At 48.0% G+C, this 22,678-nt stretch overlaps 1 protein-coding gene across 2 annotated transcripts in view; it reads left to right on the top strand.

The window, feature by feature from the left end:
- RAF1 (Raf-1 proto-oncogene, serine/threonine kinase) overlaps positions 1 to 22,678 on the top strand; it is a 108,383-nt gene that overhangs the window by 56,717 nt on the left and 28,988 nt on the right. For both annotated transcript variants that reach the window (XM_045023307.1, XM_045023306.1), the window contains one exon: positions 5,966 to 6,083. In XM_045023307.1, coding sequence (XP_044879242.1) covers positions 5,966 to 6,083 — 118 coding nt within the window. The remainder of the gene's footprint in view (positions 1 to 5,965; positions 6,084 to 22,678) is intronic.

Here is a 22,678-nt window from a genome sequence, read left to right on the forward strand (position 1 = left end):
GGTTCTGGATGCCTCGTCGGCCAAAGCCTCCCTCCCACCAGATAGATTAGAGACTCTGAAGGGGCTCATCGACACGGTCACGAGGTTTCTGGTGACAACAGCTAGAGTGTGCCTCCAGCTCTTGGGTCACGTGTCAGCGTGCACGTATGTGGTCCGTCATGCCAGACTTAGGATGAGGCCCCTCCAGCCCTGATTGGCCTCTGAGTTCTCCCAGGCCAGGGAAAAGATGGACAAAGTCCTCACGGTGCCCAAGCCAGTGATCACCTCCCTACAGTGGTGGTCCTCCCTGAAAAAATGCTCAAGGGGCCCTGTTCAGGGGCAGGGCCCTGTCACTGGAACTAGTGTCCGACATGTGGAGAACGTTCAGACCCAAGGTCTGTGGTCGGCTCGGGATCTGACACTCAACATAAACGGCAAGGAGGTCAGGGGCTGGTGTGCATGGCCTTATGCTCGCACCTGGAGTGCCGGGTGGTCAGTGTCCTCATGGACAACACGGCCTCAATGTTCTATATCAACAGCAAGGCGGGGCCCGATCCTCTGCCCTCTGCCGCGAAGCCCTCGGGCTGTGGGACTTGTGTATAGCCCACGACATCTGCCTACAGGCTTTCCATCTGCCGGGAACCCAGAACGAGAGGGCAGACCATTTGAGCAGGGACTTCTCCTCTCAGAACGAGTGGTCTCTCCACCAAGAGGTAGTGCACAGACTTTTCCAAGTGTGGGGAACTCCTCAGGTGGACCTGTTTGTGACTCGGCAGAACTGTCACTGTTCCCGGTTCTGCTCCGGGGGGTGGGGTGGGGTCTGGGACTCATAGACTTTAAGGCCAGAAGGGACCATTATGATCTTCTAGTCTGACCTCCTGCATAACGCAGGCCACAGAATCTCACCCACCCACTCCTGTAACAAACCCCTGACCTATGTCTGAGCTATTGAAGTCCTCAACTTGTGGTTTAAAGACTTCAAGGTGCAGAGAATCCTTCAGCAAGTGACCTGTTCCCCACGCTGTAGAGGAAGGCAAAAAACCCCCAGGGCCTCTGACCATCTGTCCTGGAGGAAAATTCCTTCCTGACCCCAAATATGGCAATCAGCTAAACCCTGAACATGTGGGCAAGAATCACCAGCCAGACACCCACGAAAGAATTCTCTGTAGCTCAGATCCCACCCTATCTAGTGTCCCATCACAGGCCATTGGGCATATTTACCGTTAATAGCCTAATTTTGGCAATTAATTGGTTTCCTGTAGGATATCCCGGTCCCTCTCTGTATTGGGGCGCTATCTCCGATGCCTTCCTCCTGTTCTGGTCAAGCCAGTTTCTCTATGCCTTTCTCCCATTCCCGCTGATTGGCAAGGTCCTGGAAAAGATAGTCGGACAAGGCCCGGGTCCTTCTGATTGCCCTGGCATGGCCCAGGCAGCATTGGTACGGAACCCTCACGGGCCTGATGGTCGCCTGCCGTGGCCGTTGCCGTCCCGCCCGGACCTGCTCTCCCAGGACCAGGGCCCCCTCCACCCCAACCTAGTAGCACTCCACCTCATGGTGTGGCTGCTCAATGGTTAGGTAGGGAGGAAAGGACATGCTCGGAAAGGGTTCAGCACATCCTCCTAGAAAGCAGGTGCCCCTCTATGCGCCGAGCCTACTTGGCAAAGTGGTCTCGGTTCTCCAGATGGGTGGACGAGCAGGGCATTTCCCCGGTGGCCGCCCCGATCCAGTTTATTCTGGACTGCCTCCTTCACCTTAAAGCCCAGGGCCTGGCACCCTCATCAGTCAAGGTGCTCTTGGCAGCCATATTGGCCTTCCATCCGCTGGTGCAGGGCCACATGGTATTCTCCCATGCTATGACTGGCCGATTCCTTAAGGGGTTGGATTGTCTCTTCCCATATGTTAGGCTTCTGTCCCGCAGTGGGACCTAAACCTGGTGTTGGCCTGTCTCATGGAGCCTCCATTTGAGCTGCTAGCCATGTGCTCCTGGTCACACCTCTCATGGAAGGTGGCTTTCCTGGTTGCGATCATGTCAGCTAGGCGGGTTTCGGAACTCAGGACCCTGACCTCCGAGCCCCCGTACACGGTATTTAATAAGGTTCAGCTCCACCCACACCCTTCGTTCCTCCCGAAGGTGGCTTCCGCCTATCATATGGGTCAGGACATTTTTCTGCCAGTCCTCTGCCTCAAGCCCCATGCGTTCAGTAAGGAGCTCTGCCTCCACACACACTGGATGTGAGACGGCCTCTGGCTTTCTACCTGAAGTGGACTAAGCCATTCAGAAAGTCCTTGCAACTGTTCATCACCTTGGCTGAGCACATGAAAGGTCGGGCAATCTCCACTCAGCGCCTCTCCAACTGGATCACCTCATGCATCCGTATGTGTTATGGCCTGGCGGGAATCCCTCCATCACCAATTGTGAAGGCACACTCGACTCGGGCGCAGGCCTCGGCTGCCTTTTTGGCCCATGTCCTCATCCAGGACATTTGTAGGGCTGCTACGTGGTCTTCAGTTCACACTTTCACCTCGCATTATGCGACTGTCTCCCAAATGGCTGTTCTCCGTCCTGAGAATTTGTGAACTCCTACCCACCTCCAACAGATATAGCTTGGAATCACCTACTGTGGAATACACATGAGCAATCACTCGAAGAAGAAAAGACAGTTACCTTTTCCATAACTGGTGTTCTTCGAGATGTTGCTCATGTCTATTCCACATCCCGCCCTCCTTCCCCTCTGTCGGAGTTGTCTGGACAAGAAGGAACTGAGGGTGGGGGGAGTGCGCAGCGCCCTTTATACTGCTTCATGGATGCGCCACTCCAGGGGTCGCTGGAGCACTCCCCTACAGGTACTGCTAGGGGGAAAACTTCCAGCACCAGTGCATGTGGTGGGCACACACACCTACTGTGGAATAGACATGAGCAACACATCTTGAAGAACACCAGTTACAGAAAAGGTAACTGTCTTTTTCAGACTAATTCTGAAGGAGAAAAAGGCCTGGTCTACACAGGGGGGTATAGGAGGGAGATCGATCTAAGTTACGCAACTTCAGCTACATGAATAACATAGCTGAAGTCGACATACTTAGACCTACTCACCGCGGTGTCGTCACTGCAGTGAGTTGACTGCTGCCGCTCCTTCGTTGACTCCACCTGCGCCTCTCGCGGCGGTGGAGTACAGGAGTCGATGGGAGAGTGCTCGGGGGGTCGATTATCGCATCTAGACTAGACGCGATAAATTGACCCCCCGCTGGATCGATCACTGCCTGCCGATCCAGCAGGTAGTATAGACATACCCAAAAAGGGACCTTGGGACAAAATTCCAGTTTTTGAAGGACATAACTGGTGATAAACTGTTGGGAATGTTCTATTTAGTTTGTGTTGAAATGAGATCACCTTGTACTTTAAATTCCCATAACAAATCACTGTGTGTAACTTCAATTTCACATCCCACGTTAAAATGTTTGTAGTACTGATTCAAGCATCATCATCTGAGTTTTTCTAAAGGTCCATATATTTTTTGAAAGATACAAGATTTTTAAGATTGTTGTTGTTTGTCTTCATTTAAAACTCACTGCCATGGCTTTCATTGAAAAATGATGTTGACAGTGTCTGTTCAATTTAGTAAGTGGTTAAATGAAATTTTTTATGAAAATTGAATTTAACAAAATGCAAGTGTTCTTTTAAAATCTTGGTCTAGTAGTTTAGGCCTCAGATTGTACCTAAGATTTCCTAACTGAAATAAATCCCTGTAACTCTTAGGCTACGTCTACACTACAGACCTTAGAACGGCACTTACTGCTGCAACTGTGCTGCTATGAGGTCTCCTTTGTAGTCGCTCTATACCAATGGGAGAGCGCTCTCCTGCCAGCATAATTCAACTATTCTCAATGAGCAGCAGTAGCTATGTTGGAGGGAGAGCATCTCCCGCCAACCTAGTGCTGTCCACGCTGGTGCTTTTGTCAGTTAAACTTATGTCAGTCGGGTGTCAAGAATGATCTCATGCACTGCTCTTGGGGAGTTCTCTTGCCCTTTCATTTGGCTCTGTAAGAGAGTATTTACTAGTAACATATGTATCCTGCTTTAATGTAAGTCTTGCTCATAAACTAAGCTGTGCGCTTACATGATGGTCATGGTGCAAACGTATTACTTTAAATTATGCACCAAGTGTAGTGTTCGTGTTAACAACTCAGAGCTGCTGTGTTCAGTTTTAGGGAAAAAAAGATTTGGAATCAGGAATGCATTTTTCATTATGATATACATTTTAAGATACATGAAGTATGAGGATTAAATCACTTTGTAGCATCCTTTTAAATGTAAGGGATGTCAGTCTGGTGTGAAAGGTGATTCACCATAGAGCTGTTATCTTAACATGAAAGGGCAATTTGAATTATTTTGAATTAGGAGGTAGAGTGATCTTGTAGTTTTAGGTCCTGGTCTGGGACTTGGGAGGTCTGGGTTCAGTTCCTGGCTCTGCCACAGATTTCCTTTGTAACCATGGACAAGTCCCTTGGTGGTCCTCTTTCATACCTTCGTGTTTCTGAGGATTAATTGATGCTTGTGAGGTACTCAGATACTGCAATGAAGGTCTTATCTAGATGTATGTATTTTGTACACTTCCCCAAACTTCCTAATCAATGCTGTTCTACTTGTGCTGTTTGTGGTCATTGGGTACTTTTCCTTAACAGTTGCTGGAGACACTGTCAGTACCTTAAATATCTTTAAAAAAAAAAATAGTGTTCCAATTTCAAACTGTCCAGTTACATATTTCATGTGAACAGGAACAGATTGCAATAAAGAAGATAACTAGATATGTATTTTTGTCAATAGCTTCAGAAAAATATTGACCAGTGGATGGTATGCACATACATGACTCATTGTCCAAAGCATCTAAGTCCCATTGAAATGGAACTTGTGCTCCTAAGTCACTTAAGGGCTTCTAAAAATGCCACCCTAGTATCTTGTCAGTTACCATGGGCAATGGGTAGGGCTGTACCAAATTCACAGTAATGAAAAATGCATCACGGACCGTGAAATCTGGTCTTTTGTGTACTTTTACCCTATATTATACAGATTGCATGGGGAGACCAGCATTTCTCAAAATGGGGCTTCCTACCCAAAAGAGGGTTGTGGGGGTGGGGGAGTCGCAAGGTTACTGTAGGGGGGTCGTGGTATTGCCACTCTTACTTCTGCGCTGCCTTCAGAGTTGGGTGGCTGGAGAAGGCAGCTGCTGGCCAAGTGCCCAGATCTAAAGGCAATACAATACTATACCATGCCACCCTTTCTGCTGCGCTTCTGCCTTCAGAGTTGGGTCAGGACCCCATCAGTTACAACACTGTGAAAATTCAGATTTAAATATCTGAAATCATTACATTTGATTTTTAAAATCCTGTGACCGTGAAATTGACCAAAATGGACCATGAATTTGGTAGGGCCCTAGCAATGGGTGCCTTTTGAAATGCATTTAATAAATATTTACCTTTTATTCAGGAGTATTTTTAATCAGTAGCTGCTCCTTTAATTTTTAAGAAGTTGATAGGGTCTGTAAACATTACATTACATTTCATTAATTAAAAAAAAATTCTTTACTCAATTGTCTTTGAAGATCTAATATCACAATTCTGCTTTTCCCTTGGAACAGTTGATAACGTAAGCAGCCAAAATCCTCCAGGTAAATGTCTACCTGTTTTGGGTTTTGAGGTTATCAGCTGCTGTAAGAGGAACATTGAATCCTGAAATGGGTCTGGAAAGAAAATGGATGAACGAACTGGTATGTGTTAGAATACAAGATAACACATTGGCAATTATCTTTGCATTTAGTCAAAGATCACCCAGAGTGTTGCAGTTCTGCAATTCATCTTTTTAAGTTGAGTATATTTTTAGGTGCAATCCTTGAAACATATTGTCCAGGCAGCTAGCCATGTTAACACTTAAGAGAGCTGTCCAAATGGTTGACATGCTTGTGCCTTAAATATGTATTTGTGTTCCAGAGGCCTCGTGGACAGAGAGATTCAAGTTATTATTGGGAAATAGAAGCAAGTGAAGTTATGCTCTCGACCAGAATAGGGTCAGGTTCTTTTGGAACGGTTTACAAAGGCAAATGGCATGGTAAGTACTAAAAACTTAGTTTTGTGTTTTGTTTTTTAAATGTTGATACTGTAAAATGGCAGCTATCCAGACAAAGAGAAACTCTGTAATAACACTCTGCACGTTTAGTACTTTTGGTCCGTAGATGTGCACCAAACATTAATTTTCTTGTTTAGTAACTGGTGAAACTGAGGCACAGCAAAGTCATGACTTTTCCGTGGTCATGTAGCAAGTCCATGTCAGAACTGGGAATAGAATCCAAATCTCACAACTCCATTGTGTGTTCGATATGCTAGAACAGACTTGCCTTATCTAATATGCGACACAATAGCTTTTTTCCTGAAAAGGATATTTAGTTGCTAGTAATGGAGTTTGGATGAAGAAATTCCATATCCTGATGCTAAAGACACTAGTCTTAATTAAAATTCAGTTGGTGAAAATTCATTATCTTAGTCATCTTGGTGATCTCAGAGAAAGGAAACAAGCATGTATAACATTTGCAATGGAATTTGGATATGGATGGGAAAACATCTGTTTACATGAGTTTTACTATATGATATATAAAAATAGCTACAGTACTTGTAATTGCCAAGTCAATTTAGATCTCAAATGTAGGGTTTGTGTTTAAAAAAAAAAAAAAAAAAAAAGCCTAAGATCAATCACAATTTTTCCATAGTTAAAAGAAAAATTAGATTTAAAAATATTTTCAAGGAAAAATATTCCCTGTATATTTTACAGCTCAAATGTTGCATCATCATAAATGAGGACTGGGCAGTTAAACTGTATAGGTTATAAATAATTAAACTGATTAATTTTCATTGTCCAATTCAAGTGAAATATAGAATCAAACCATTATAACTGGAGAGAGTCAATGTTTAAAATGTCCTTTAATGTAAAATTTTATGAAGAATCTTTTTTGCTTTTGTTTTTTACCTGACATATGCCCTTTACTGAGTTACTTCATGGACCAGATTTTCAGGAAGTTTGGTTTTGTGATTACACCTTTAAATATATATGTTGTGTGCACAATATAGGTAAAGTTGTACATGCAGTCAATTATATAACAATAAATGGTTATTTTTATGCTCATCAACTAATAGGGTCTCTCACTTGTGCTAGCTGCATGAGAAAATCTGCCCTATTTTTAATAGATCTTTTCAACTATACTAAATAGTAACAAAATTACTTTTTTCTCTTCAGTTATATATAAGTAAAAGTTAAATCTAGTGAGATACAACAGAAGTCACTACGTAGGATCCAGTTTGGTTCTAACTGATGTTTGTCAGTGAAATCAAAATCAGCCTTGTTTACTTGACTTAGGTCTGATTTGGGGTGTGTCACTGACTTTGTTAAACAGCTTTCTGGGAGAGCATATTTTGGCACACATCCTTTTTAATGCAGTTAAATATTGTGATCTTAAATCATTGAGATGGGTCATTTTCCTTTGAATCTATTTCTGTATAGGTTTGAGGAAACAGCAACACGGGCCTCTCTATGTCAAATTGTTTTGATAGCATAATCATTGCACTAAAAGCTTCCAAGCAGGAGCCAAATAAAGGGAGACAAAATGGGCAGATTGCTGTAACCTAAATAGCGTTTCCAGACCAAGCTAGAGGCACCATAAGCGTTGCTGATTTGTTCAAGAATAGGAGTGTGATGATTTGGGGAATCTGTACAATTTATGAATTCTGGTTGATACTAATGAAGTTGTTTATAAAATTGCTGCATCAGGCAGTGCCTCTATTTGGCTGTGGAATCCACCACTTGCTGACATGGGCTGAAGCATCCACGTACCAGACAAAGGACTATGGAGAGTCGATAAACTTAAATATCTGTACTCTGAACTGTTGGCATAGTATGGAGATTAGCTGGAGCTGGGAGAAGATACTCCAACTTGTCTGTAGGCATCTGGTGAAGTGGAGAGTGAGGAAGAAAAATTAGCAACAGAACAAAGGAACTGGTGGGGAAGGGTAGGAGGACATCTACATTTGAGAGCCTCACTGAGACTGGAACTATAAGCTTTGGACAGGCAAGGGGAAAAGAGAGGCATGCTTTCGTAGCAGGGTTGCCCTGTTTAGCCACGCTCAGAGAAAACTAGCTGAGCTGAAAGACTCCATGCTTCAGAAGAAAAGTTGAGAGCTGCTGGGGAAGTATCCTGGGCACCCCAAATGACTGTCCAAGCCTAAAAAACTCTCCAGAGTGGTGAGGAAACTGAAGTAGGAGAAATTTGTATTCCCTCTAGATTTGTGTTATCTTATGCTGTTAAGGAAAGAACAATGGTGTGTTAGATAGACCTGGCATGAGATTCTGTCTCTCTGCTGGCTTTAACTTTGCATGGTCCTAAAGAGGTAAATTGTAAATCAAGAGTGCCCACACAGCTCAAGTTCTGGCAGAGCATGTGTTTAAGTTACGGTACAGACTCTCGGAAGATGGTGCTATAACAGAGGATCTGCATCTTGAGAGTGTTCTTAGAGACTCCAAGCCAGGATGGTGCCTGGACTGTGTTGAGATTCTGGAGGCTTAAAGCACCCAGGGCCCAGCAATCTGAGTGTCCAACTGGGGTAACTTGACTAGATCTGTAATAAGAGGCTTACTGACCAATGGACTAAGGGCTATGTTGTGAGATTCTCTGAAAAAATGTCCTAGGCTTACTTAACTCTTCTTGCTTTTCCTTCAAGGAAAAAGGTGAAAATATCTATGGATTTCAAGTATATACGAGCATTTGCAATGTTTTACACCTCTATCCCGATATAACGCGACCCGATATAACACAAATTCAGATATAATGCGGTAATGCACCACTCCAGGGGGGTGGGGCTGCGCACTCCGGCAGATCAAAGCAAGTTCGATATAACGCGGTAAGATTTTTTTGGCTCCTGAGGACAGTGTTTTAGTGGGGTAGAGGTGTATTATAGTTCTCTTAAGGTAGTCTTACAATGAGGAATGCATGCTTAACTGGATGAATATCCTGTATTTTCCAGAATGTTCTGATGAAAGGTTTAAGTATTAGTTTTTATATTAGCACCACTTCTGTTACAGACTGTCAGAGTCCATTTGGATCCTGTAGTGTCCTGCTAACATGCCTCTAGCTTTAAAAGGAAGAAAGAGAGCACAGGTAGCTTAAAGTGAATTGGAAACCTGCGTATCATAGACTATCACATTTCCTCCTTGGCCCCGATAAAGGCATTTTGACAAAAAATGATCAGTTCTAGATTTAGATGGCTCTTTGAGGTTGGTGGGAGGTGGAAAGGTGACCTATCTAGAGCAGGGGTGGCCAACCTGAGCCTGAGAAGGAGCCAGATTTACCAATTAACATTGCCAAAGAGCCACAGTAGTATGTCAGCAGCCCCCCATCCGTTACCCCCCGGCAGTCCTGAGCGCCTCCCGCCCACTGGCAGCCCCACCAATCAGCGCCTCCACTCCCTCCCCACACCTCCTGCCTGCTGCAGTCAGCTGTTTTGCAGTGCGCAGGAGGCTCTGGTGGGGAGGGGGAAGGAGCAAGGGCATGGCAGGCTCGGGGGAAGGAGCAGGGGTCTTGGGTGAAGGGGTAGAGTGATGGCAGGACCTGGAGCAGAGCAGGGGGTTGAGCGGTGAGCACCTCACAGCACATTGGAAAGTTAGTATCTTGGAGCCTCGGAGTCAGCGCCTATGCAAGGAGCTGCATATTAACCTCTGAAGAGCCGCATGCGGCTCTGGAGCCACAGGTTCGCCACCCCTGATCTTGAGTATGTTACACAAAAGTGCTTGCTCCTGTTAAATATTTTTCTGCGGAGAAACCTGCCTTAAGGTCAATGTTTGCCTTCACTAGTGGATGCCACACCAGCTATTGGTGCTATTAGACTTTAAAAGACAAGGTGCCTGTTGCAAAAAGTTAAGGCATGTTTTTATAAAATACAAATGGGAAATGTCTATTAACTGATGGATCAATTCCATATTCTAAAAAGTCATATTGAGAATAATTTTAATTTGTTTGGCTTTGTAATCACTGGTTACTGCATCTCTGCCTGGTTGTGTTATATCTGATGATAACCCTCCATAAATCCTTTTTAAATAAAAGAATTTCAGCTCAGTATTGTTAAACTTCTGGCTTCATAACATACATCAACCGCAGTTACAGCAGGATCCAGTCACTTAATAGCCTGTTGTGTACAGTGTAGAATTTTGGTGTTTAGGAGAACAATATACATCTGTAAGTTACAGAATAAACTGCATACTAAAAATATGAAAATAGCTCTCAGCTGAAGGTTTCTAGGGAGTGTAATGGGAGAAGTATACGGCACTTACTGAAGTTACAAGGAATCTGACAAAGAAAATAGGATAGCACATTCTACCATCAGTATGTTTTCTGAATCAGATTCCAAATTAATGGCAAACAGAAATTAAAGAGATGTCTGCAGTGACTAAAATTGGAAGATAACTGCAGTCTAGTCTCAGTGAATCCCCTGGTATTTTTTAAGCTTGCTTAAAAATTGGGGAAAATTTAGAATGTTTTAGTTCTTCTTTGAGTGCTTGTTCACATCATGTGCACGGTTGTCGGAAAATTTCCCTTAGCAGCTCCTGTTGGGTCAGCTGTGGAGCCCCTAGAGTGGCGCCTTCACGGCACTCAATATATGACCCTGCCAATCCAACTCCCCTTCAGTTCCTTCTTACCGTTCATGACGGCCGTTGGAACAGTGCTCACTTGCTCAGCAAGTGCTCCCTTAGCGTTCTTCTGTTAGTCATTAGTGTTTCTAGTTAGTGTTGTAGTTAATTTAGTATAGATAGTAGGTTGGGAGCAGGGTCTCTCCCCAATCCCTAACCCCCCTCAGGCTCCAGGGCATGCCATAAGCCCAAGGCTTTAAGTCCATCAGTGACCCACCCTGACTTTTGTTTAAAGTGTCTGGGGGAAGCGCACCAAACAGACAGGTGCAAAATCTGCAGGGCTTTTCGGCCAAGAACCAAAAAGGAGCGTGATTTCTGCCTAAGCAACCGGAATCCTCTCTACACCCACAACTGACTGCAGATGTCCAGGATTTGGCACTGGGCGCATCTGTATGGAGACCCTTTGCACCAGTGCTTTCTGGCATCGCATCCAGGGATAGCGGCCCAGTACCACTCGACTTCCCCAGTGCCACACAAGAGACACAAGAAGGCCGAAAGAGGTGCTCACCAGCCCCGAGACCCATGGGCCCATCAGGGGATGCACAGGTGCTCCCCAGAAAAGACCCAGTGCCAAGTCCGCACAAGTCGGTGCCGTTGACTTCAGTGCCTCAGAGGGGACCGTTGAATCTGGAATGTAGCGACTCTCCAGCAGGGCAGTGCCAAGTGGAGGTGTTAGAGCCACTCTCCACCCTGGACACTTTTGAAGCCGCCAGAGACTTCATCGAGATGATGGCTGCACAGCCCCAGGTTCTCGGGTCAAGCCTCCAGTGCTGATAAGACCAGTACCGTCTAGAGGCAAGCCAGCTATCATGCAGCGCTTGCAGTCCCCGGCTTAACATCATACCTGGCACCGCTCTTGGTCGTCTTCACTGCGGCACTGCTCCCCGGCACCGAGCCCCACGACAGCACCTCCAACGACGTGACACTCCCCCTTCCCGGCACCAAGGCCATGCTGGTACCTGTGGTAGCCCCCGGCGCAGTGGCCCTTTTGGACCCCTTGGGCTTACCATCAGGCCCAGGGTACCTTTTCAAGGGGGTTAAGATTGGTAGCCTCAGAACACTGGCCACCCCACTCTCTCAGGGACAGGCCTACGCCTCGGGGATCCGAGACCACTCTGTCCCAACCGTCCCTTCAGACTCTGGTCGAGGCAGATGCCACTCCAGCACAGAACCAGCTGCAGAGTTCGGCTACAGCATCGTAGGCTGTAACCACCGCGGGGGCGTGCACTAACCAAGAGGAGGTCAGGTAGCCGGAGGGGCAGGAGGACCCGGTACCCCCTCTGGCCACCTCATCCTCTTCCCCGATGAAGCTGTGGCACAGGCGTCAGCTTCTGGCCCTCCTCCGATTGACCACAGGGCACACCAGGACCTCCTTAGGCAGATTGCCTGCTACTTGAGGTTACAAGCAGAGGAGGTGGTCGAGGCCGAGGACCCCATGGTGGATATTCTCACTCCCGAAGGTCCATCGTGGGTAGGTCTTCCTTTGATCAAGACTGTTCAAAACAACATAAAGACCCTGTGCCAGACCCCAGTCTTGATTCCACAGATCGCCGGGGGTGTGGAGCGTAAATACTTTGTCCCTTCCAAGGGCTGTGAATGCTTATTCTCACACCCGCAGCCATGCTCTCTGATCGTGTCGGTGGCTAACAAGAGGGAGAGCATCAGGGACAGCAAGGACCAGCCCCCAAGTCTAAGGAGGCAAAAAGGATTGACCTATTCAATAGAAAGGTTTGTGCCACGAGGGCCTCCAGCTGAGGATAGCTAACCAGCAGGCTATCCTCAATAGGTATAACTTCAATTCATGGACCTCCATGTTGAAGTTCAAAGAGCTGATCCCTGCAGTCTCTAAGGCTGAATTCTCTGCCATCATAGAGGAAGGGAAGGCAGTAACACGGACCTCTCTACAGGCATCCCTAGATTTGGCGGATTTGGCCGCCCGCATCCTCTCCTCAGGCATAGCTATGAGGAGAACATCATGGCTTCAAGCATCTGGGGTACCCCTGGAAGTACAGCAAACCCTGCAGGACCTTCCCTTTGAGGGCGCAGGGCTCTTCTAGGAGCAGACAGACTCCAAGCTGCACAGCTTGAAAAACTCCAGGGCGACCATGAACTCATTGGGAATGCATACGCCGGCAACCCAACACAAGCAGTTTAAGCCCCAACCACAACAACAATGCTTATATCCGAGGGTGCGCCATCCTTCTCACGAGCAACTCCTTATCCAGGAGGTGCAATCACTCCTCGCCATAGGGGCAGTGGAGGAGGTTCCTCAGGAGCTGTGGGGAAAGGGTTTCTATTCCCGTTATTTCCTAATCCCCAAGGCAAAGTGTGTGTGTGGGGGGGTGGTTCCTCAGACCCATTTTAGACCTGCGAGGACTCAACCAGCTCGTGGTGAAGTTGAAGTTCCGCATGGTATCCCTGAGCACTATTATCCCTTCCCTGGATCATGGAGACTGGTTCGCCGCCCTCGACATGAAAGACACATACTTTCACATAGCCATTCGACCTGTGCAGAGATGTTTTCTCTGGTTTGTGGTCAACCAGAGATACTATCAGTTCATGATCCTCCCTTTCAGTTTGTCGACAGCCCCCTGAGTATTCACCAAGTGAATGTCGGTCGTAGCAGCCTTCTTCCGGAGGAGGCAAGTGCAGCTATATCCATACCTAGATGACTGGCTGCTCAGGGGCTGTACCATGGAGCAGGTAGCGTCTCACGTACGATTGGTCAGGTCCACCTTTGAGAGATTGTGGGGACTCCTCAACATGAAGAAGTCAACCTTATCTCTGACCCAAAGAATAGAATTCATCAGAGACCCTTTTCCAGGCCATGACACATTATTCAAAGCCTCAGGCGGTACCCGACCACTATTGCAAGGGGATGCCTGAGTCTCCTTGACACATGGCGGCCTGCACATACGTATTCAGGCATGCCAGAATGAGGCTCAGACCCCTCCAAGCATGGCTTGCCCAGATATACCACCCGGGGTGCGACAGGCCGGACTCAGTAGTGATGGTGCCACAACACATACTTGAGTCCCTGCATTGGTGGCTCAACCCCCAGATGGTGTGCAAATGTGTCCCCTTGAACAGCCAACCGCCCTCCTTGTCCCTAGTAATGGATGCGTCACATCTGGGTCGGGAGGCACATTTGGGAGATCTCCAAACACAGGGCCTGTGGTCGCAGGACAAGCTCTCCCTTCATATCAATATCAGAGAGCTCAGAGCAGTGCAACTGGCATGCCAAACTTTCCAGTCCCGGCTGCAAGGCCAGAGCATGGCAGTGACGATGGACACCACCACGGCTATGTTTTACATCAACAAACAGGGAGGAGCCTGTTCCACCCCTCTATGTCGAGAAGCCCTCCAACTATGGGAGTTCTACATAGGATACCTCCAGGTGAATGGAGTGGGCTATCTCCCAGGAGCGCAGAACGAGCTAGTGGATCACCTCAGTAGATCATTCTGCAACCACGAATGCTCTGTCCGTCCAGATGTTCTTCCACCCATCTTCCAAAGGTGGGGATTTCGCCAGGTCAACCTATTCGCCATCCGGAGCAACAAGAAGTGCCTAATATTCTGCTCCTTCCAGAAACACAGCCCGGGTTCAATCACGGATGTGTTTTCTGCTACCCTGAGGAGACTGTTTCACGTATGCCTTCCCACTGGTCCCACTTGTACACAAGGTGCTGCTCAAGATCCGCAAGGACAAAGTGGAGGTGATTCTGCTGGTCCCAGCATGGCCCTGTCAACACTGGTACACCACGCTTCTGGAGCTCTCAATGGAAACCCCGAAGGGGCAGAGTGATAGCACGAATCTGATCATTCAGGACCATGGCCCCCTCCAATCCTTCCACTTCACAGCCTGGAATCTTCATGGTTAACCATCCACCAGAGCTACTTATCTAGCCAAGTGGAAGAGATTGACTTACTGGTGTGCCCAGCAACACACACCTCCACTCCAGACGTCTATACCACTCATCCTGGAGTACCTTCTGCATCTCAAACAGCAGGGCCTAGCAGCGTCATCCATCAGGATGTACCTTGCTGCTATCTCAGCCTTCCACCCAGGAGCGTTTGGACGCTCTGTGTTTGCTGACCCCATGGTAGGACATTTCCTCAAGGGCTTGCAATGCCTATAGCCACAGATTAGGTAACCGGTTCCCGCATGGGACCTTAATCTAGTCCTCTCCAGTCTCATGGGGGCCCCTTTTGAACTGCTGGAGACTTGCTCCCTGCTCTATTTGTCGTGGAAGGTGTCCATCCTGGTAGCCATCAGATCAGCCAGGAAGGCGTCCGAATTGAAGGCTCTGACATCTGGCCCACCCTACGCAGTCTTTCACAAGGACAAGGTGCAGCTCAGGCCTCACCCAGCCTTTCTTCCCAAAGTAGTGTCACTATTCCACACTGGTCAAGACATTTTTCTGCCCATCTTCTATCCTAAGCTGCATACCAGTACCCAAGAGCAGAGGCTGCACTTACAGAATGTTCGGAGAGTGCTAGCATTCTACATCAAGCGCATGAAACCATTTGGGAAGTCAAGTCAACTGTTTTGTGGTGGTAGCAGACCAGATGAAAGGACTCCCGGTCTCATCTCAAAGAATATCTTCCTGGATCCCATCCTGGATTAGCACATGTTACGAGTTAGCCAAGCTCCCAGTCCCAACTCTTACTGCACATTCCACAAGGGCACAAGCCTCGTCAACTGCATTCCTGGCCCAGGTCCCGATACAAGAGATCTGCAAGTCAGCAACTTGGTCATCGGTGCATACGTTAACCTCTCACTATGCTATCACCCAACATGCCAGAGATGATGCAGCAATCAGCAGGGTCATGCTCCAATCAGCGATTCCTGAGCTCAGACCTGACCTCCGGGGTACAGCTTGAGAGTCACCTGATTGGAATTGACGTGAAGAAGCACTTGAAGAAAAACGGTTACTCATCTTCTCGTAACTGTTCTTCGAGGTGTAGTTTTCATGTCCATTTTAATACGCACCGAGGTTCCCATCTGTTGGAGTAGCTGGCAAGAAGGAACTGAAGGGGAGTTGGGTTGGCAGAGTCATGTATTGAGCACCATGAAGGCACCACTCCAGGGGGCTCCACAGCCGACCCAACGGGAGCTGCTAAGGGAAAACTTTCCGATGACCATGCACACGGCGCGTGCACACACCTGATTGGAATCAACATGAACAACACATCTCTTAATGGTTACGAGAAGGTGAGTAACCGTTTTAATTAAATTATGGGTTAATATCGGTCTTTGAATTACCAGTTTTCATATGCCTCATGCTTTCTTTGACATAGTTTGCTATAGATGAAACAGTTGGTACCCATCATTTATTCAGTTCATATGCCACATATCAGAATACATGTCAACTGTAATTTTTAAAGTATATCCTAAAAAAAAAGACTCCTGTAAGCTAAAAACTCCTGTAAACCTTCATAAAGGTTTTCTGGTAGGTCCCTTTTGTCTAATACTGACAAGCAGGGAGGATCTTGGTAGTTTTTAAAAGCATGTAATTTAAAATTATGTGATGATTAAACCAAAGTGGATGAAGGCTAGGATGACATTCTAGTAAATGAGAAGGGAAGGAGAGAAAGGCGTTGAAGAATTCTGTATTTTTTTTTTTTAATGTGAGGATCATATAAGTAATTGCCAGTTGTTTACTTTGTTTTGGTGCCCCTGATTAATTTTCCCTTCTTCGAGTAGTGTGCCTATGGGTGCGCCACTGTAGGGGAGTGTGTGTCTGTCTGTCTGTCTCTGTCCCTGCGCTGCTGATCAAACTTCAGTAGCAGTCCATTCTGCCTGTACATGCGCTTCTCCTCGCCTGCCATGAGGCTAGCCAGCATGTGCAGGCAACCCTCTTCAGTTCCTCTCAACCGCTCTGGCTAGAGATGGAGCTAGAGCTGTTTGCAGATCATTAACTCCCTTTAGATTTGCTAATTTTAGCTTCCCTTGAAGCTTTTTTCTTTACTTTGTTTACATTTTATTGGGCTGTGCCTAAAAAAATGAAGAAGAAAGGTTTGCTTCCTGCCAACCCTGGTGGCAGGGGCATAGGCATCAATTCCTTGGGTGCTCCGGGGCTGGAGCACCCACAGAAAAACAATTGGTGGGTGCTCAGCACCAACCGGCAGCTCCCCGCCCCATCCCCCCACTCCAGCTTGCCTCTGCCCCCTCTGCGAGCACGCTTCTTGCTTCTCCCCCCTCCCTCCCTCCCTCCCAGCGCTTGCGCCATGAAACAGCTAATTTGCAGGGAAGGTGGAGGGAGGAGGGGGAACGTGGCACTCTGGGGGAAGAGGTGGGGCCAGGGCAGGGATTTGGGGAAGGGATACAATAGGGGCAGGGAGGGGGCAGAGTTAGGGCGGGGACTTCGGGGATGGGGTTGGAATGTGGGCGGGGAAAGGGTGGGGGCGGGCCAGGGGCGGGGGGGCGCAGGCACCCACTGGCGCCGGAGAAAGTTGGCGCCTATGGGCAGGGGAACTTCAAAAAGTTCCTCAGTTGGGGGAGGAGGGGAGCACATTCCACAGAAGTGTGGCTTGTGCCAACAACTGAAGCCCAGGTCCAGGAAAGACAGAGCAGTAAGGCTCAAACTCCTCATGGAGTTGGCCCTTCAACAGCCAGAGTCCTGGCGGGAACTCTCACCACAGCCTTCTACTTCGAAGGGAGATGAGCCCAGAGAGATGAGACAGTCACACAAGACCACTAAAAGAAGGTCTGTGAGTCCCCATAGCAAGCCCCAGTCAAGCCAAAAACAATCCCTGGTTCCATCAATATCATTGGTACCAATGGCTCTGAAGCCGCCTGAAACTGGTACCCAGGGCATGCATGGTTCTGAGGTGACAGAACAAGTTGGACTGCCCAAAGACCCGATGGGAGGACCGTGAACTGACAGCACCATCCAGTCCCCAGATTTCGGCCAGACATTGCCTCCAGCTCTTGGGGCACACGGCCATGGGCACATTAGTTATTGTTCATGCCAGACTACACGAGATGTCTCCAAGCATGGTTTGGTTCAGTTTACAGACCAAACAGACAACATAAGCAAACTTCTGTCTATGCCCACCAGAGTCAAGCAATCCACAGACTGATAGAAGGACCCAGTAAATGTCTGTATGGGAATCCCATTTGTTCAGTCTTCCCCATCTCTACTCCTGCCCACCGATGCATTCCTCTTAGGATGGGGTTTGCATATCAGTGGTTGCACAATACAGGGCAAATGGTCTCCAGCAGAGGCACGCCTCCACATCAACCTGCTCAAACTCAGAGCGATCAGAAACGCATGTGCTCACTTCCTTCCGCTGATCAAAGACACATAAATGAGTCATGATGGACTATATGGCCTGCATGTGTTACATAAACTGACAGGGAGGCACCAGGTCTCATTCCCTGGGCATAGAGGCATTAAAACTATGGAACTGATATTTCTCCCACAATATCTTAATATGAGCAGCCTACCTACCAGGAGTACACAACACGACGGTGGACAGTCTCAGCCACAAATTCCCACACCGACCACGAATGAGAGAGAGATTTGGTGCTACTCTTTGACATATTTTGACAACTGGGGACATTGGTAATAGACCTGTTCGCTACTTAATGGAACAAGAAATGTCCACAATATTGCTCCAGAGTGGGGATTGGATAACACTCTAAGAGATACTCTCCTCCTCCCATGGGACAAGGGCCTTCTTTATGCCTTTCCCCCATTCCTTCTATTACTGAAAATCCTGTTGAAAGTGAAAAGAGAAAAAGCAAACATACTGATTGCTCCCACATGGTCCAGACAGACATGGTACCCTTACTTGCAACAGCTGGCATTATGTCCACTTATGACTCTTCCAGTCACTCCTTACCTCCTGTTGCAGAACAAGAGATGCACACTCCATCCCAACCTATGGATTCTGTGCACCAGGTGTGGGTGGACAGGCACAGTCCAGCAGGATCCCAATATGGATGGGCTTAGTATGGGGGGGGGGGCAGGTGTGGGCAGGGAGAGGTTTCTGTGTGGGGTAGTCTGGGTGCGAGCAGCTCAGTGGGAGATCGATGCACAGAGGCTTTTTGGGGGGGTTCTGGGTGCAGAGGCAATGGAAGTCTGCAGGGGATCCAGATGAATGTGGTTGCAGGTTAGCAGGGGGGGTCTGGGTGTGGGGAGATGGGGCTTAGTGGGAAGGTCTGGGGAGCGTGGGAGCGGGTCTGAGTGCTGGGGGAGTGGGGCTTGATGGAGTGGGGGTCCTGGGGAAGCTGGGTGGGGCTCAGTGGGGTAGAGGTCTGGGGTTGAGGGGCTCGTGGGGGCCCAGGTGTAGGGGGTAGAGCTTGTCAGGGTGAGAGTTCAATGGGCTTGCTTAATGGGGGAGCCCTAGCTGCTGCTGAAGGGATGCTGCATGCTGGGCTCCTGCTTGCCTCCATGATTCCCTTATCCCCTTTTCTTCCCCCATCTCTTTCTCCCCGTCCCCCCCATGCCTCCCCTCCCCTCTCCTCCCCTCCAGGGATGCTGGAACAATTTATATAGTGGGGGTGCTGAGAGCCATTGAACCAAACTGTAAACCCTGTATATAATGAAAACCACTTGTAACTGTGCTTCAGTGGGTCATAACTGAGAGTGCCAAATTCAAGACAAACGGCTGAGAAATAGGGCAAACACGACCCCAAACTGGTGGTTATTCTTCCATAAGATACACCAAACCAGCAACAAAGTGAGAGTATGTTTACACTACAAAATTAGGTCAGTTTTATAGACGTCGGTTTTTAGAAATCGATTTTATACAGTCGATTGCGAATGTCCACACTAAGCGCATTAAGTCGGCAGAGCGTGTCCTCACTACTGTGGCTAGCATCGACTTACGGAGTGGTGCACTGTGGGTAGCTATCCCACAGTTCCTGCAGTCTCCGCTGCCCATTGGAATTCTGGGTTAAGCTCCCAATGCCTGATGGGGCAAAAACATTCATAGATTCATGGACTTTTGTCGCGGGTGGTTTTGGGTACATGTCGGCAGTCGCCCATCCCTCCATGAAAGCAATGGCAGACAATCATTTTGCTTATTTTTTCCTGGGTTACCTGTGCAGATGCCATATCACTGCAAGCATGGAGCCTGCTCAGCTTACTGTCACCGCTGCTGTTGTGGGCAAGTCTGCTGTGGGGGCTGCTGTGATCCAAGTAGCCAATGCAATCATTGAGGTTCTGTTATCAAGGGTAGTGACTCTGAGAAATGTGCGGGCCTTTTTAGATTTTAGGTGCATCATATTCCTGTCCTTTGTCGCTGGTGAAGAAGTCTTGCAGCCGTACATTCCAGTCCAGTCGGCACTGTAACACCCCATAGCACTTCTGTGGTTGATGCATATAATGGCTCCAGGGGTCTTACTCTTTTGCCTTGGCCGAGGTTCCTTGCCCTACCCGGACCTCCAAGTATTTGACACAGAAGCACCTGCAGCAGCTCCTTGCCTTCACAGCAGATGGTGCAGTAGGACTGCTAACCCTCATCATCCACCGTTTCTGCTGCAACTCTGCTCTCCTGCTCCCCAGTGACGAGCTCAGGGGATCCATACTGGTCCTCCTGGGTGCTGCTGGCAGCAGACGGTGCAGTAGGACTGGTAACTGTCCTCGTCGGACATGTAGCTTGGCTGGGGGTTCTGGGAACATCTTCTTTGCCCAGCTCCTAGCAACCTCCAGGGCATGGTGTATGGCTCCATCACTTCCCATGCAGCTCTGCTCTCTTGCTCCCCAGCGACGAGCTCGGGGGATCCATTCATGAAGCCTGGACAGTAGTAAGGAGCAGTTCAACTATAGGCTGAGCAAGTGCAGAATGGTGGTAGAATGTGCCTTTGGACATTTAAAAGCTCACTGGTGCTGTTGGTCAGACCTCAGCGCAACCAACATTCCCATTGTTATTGCTGCTTGCTGTGTGCTCCATAATATCTGTGAGAGTAAGGGTGAGACGTTTATGACAAGGTGGGAGGTTGAGGCAAATTGCCTGGTGTCAGATTTTGAGCAGCCAGACCCCAGGGCGATTAGAAGAGCACAGCAAGGCGCACTGCGCATCAGAGAGGCTTTGAAAACCAGTTTAATGATTGGCCAGGCTTCTGTGTGACAGCTGTGTGTTTCTCCTTGATGTAAACCCGCCCCCTTTGTTGATTTTCATTCCCTGTAAGCCAGCCACCCTCCCCCCTTTAAATAAAGTAACTGTTGTTTTGAAACCATGCATTCTTTCTTTATTAATTTAAAAAAAAAAAAGAGAACGAACAGACAAGGTAGCCCGGCTGGGATGGGGGCAGAGGGAAGGACAAGGCCACATTGCTTATTGTAGCCACACTAAAAATCAAACTGTTTGAATGACAGCCTTCTGTTGCTTGGGCCATCCTCTGGATTAGAGTGGCTGGGTGCCTGGAGCAACCTCTCTTCCACCCCCACATTCCTGGGCATCTGAGTGAGGAGGCTATGGAACATGGGGAGGAGAATAGGCAGTTATACAGTGGATGCAGCAGGGATCTGTGCTCTTGTTGGCTTTCCTGCAGCCCCAACAGACGCTTCATCATGTCCATTTGCTTCCCCAACAGACGCTTCATCATGTCCGTTTGCTCCCCCATTAGCCTCAGCATTGTGTCCTGCCTCCATTCTTCACGCTCACTTAATTCTTTCCTGGCCTCTGCCACTGAATGCCTCCATGCATTAAGCTGTGCCCTATCAGTGTGGGAGGACTGCATAAGCTCGGAAAACATGTCATGGCGAGTGCATTTTTTTGCCTTCTAATCTGCGATAACCTCAGGGATGGAGATGATAGGGGGAGCGTAGAAACATTCTATGTGCTACGATTCTGGGTCACAACTGTGCTGCTGAGTTCGCCATGCTGACCAAACAGGAAATGAAATTCAAAAGTTCCCGGGGCTTTTCCTGTATACCTGGCTAGTGCATCGGAGTTCAAAGTGCTGTCCAGAGCGGTCACAATGGAGCACTGTGGGATAGCTCCTAGAGGCCAATACCGTCGATTTGTGTCCCCACTACCCCAAATTCGACCCAGCAAAGTTGATTTTAGCGCTACTCCCCTCGCTGGGAAGGAGTATAGAAGTCGATTTTAAGAGCCCTTTAGGTCGACGGAACAGGGTTGGTTGTGTGGACGCATTCATTTTTAAATCGACCTAACACGGCTAAATTTGACCTAACCAGCAGTGTGCCCTTGTTGCCAAGAAGGCTAATAGCATATTGGGCTACATTAGTAGGAGCATTGCCAGCAGATCGAGGGAAGTGATTATTCCCCTCTATTCAGCACTGGTGAGGCCACATCTGGAGTATTGCGTCCAGTTTTGGTCCCCCCACTACAGAGGGGATGTGCACAAATTGGAGAGAGTCCAGTGGAGGACAACGAAAATGATCAGGGGGCTGCGGCACATGACTTGCAAGAAGAGGCTGAGGGAATTGGGCTTGTTTAGTCTGCAGAAGAGAAGAGTGAGGGGGGATTTGATAGCAATCTTCAACTACCTGAAGGGGGGTTCCAAAGAGGATGGAGCTTGTCTGTTCTCAGTGGTGGCAGATGACAGAACAAGAAGCAATGGTCTCAAGTTGCAGTGTGGGAGGTCTAGGTTGGATATTAGGAAACACTATTTCACTAGGAGGGTAGTGAAGCACTGGAATGGGTTATCTAGGGCGATGGTGGAATCTCCATCCTTAGAGGTTTTTAAGGCCCAGTTTGACAGAGCCCTGGCTGGGATGATTTAGTTGGTGTTGGTCCTCCTTTGAGCAGGGGGTTGGACTAGATGACCTCATGAGGTCTCTTCCAACCCTAATCTTCTATGATTCTATAACTTAGATCTTACCCAACAATCACGCTGATTGCCAGTTCTTTAGTATCTAAAATCTAAAGGTTTATTCATAAAAAGAAAGGTGAGAGCTAAAATTGGTTAAAGGAATCAAATACATACAGTAATTGCAAAGTTCTTGGTTTAGGCTTGTAGCAGTGATGGAATAAACTGCTGGCTTGATAAGTCT

This window comes from Mauremys mutica, chromosome 7 (assembly GCF_020497125.1).
Source record: "Mauremys mutica isolate MM-2020 ecotype Southern chromosome 7, ASM2049712v1, whole genome shotgun sequence".
Taxonomy (NCBI): Eukaryota; Metazoa; Chordata; order Testudines; family Geoemydidae; genus Mauremys; species Mauremys mutica.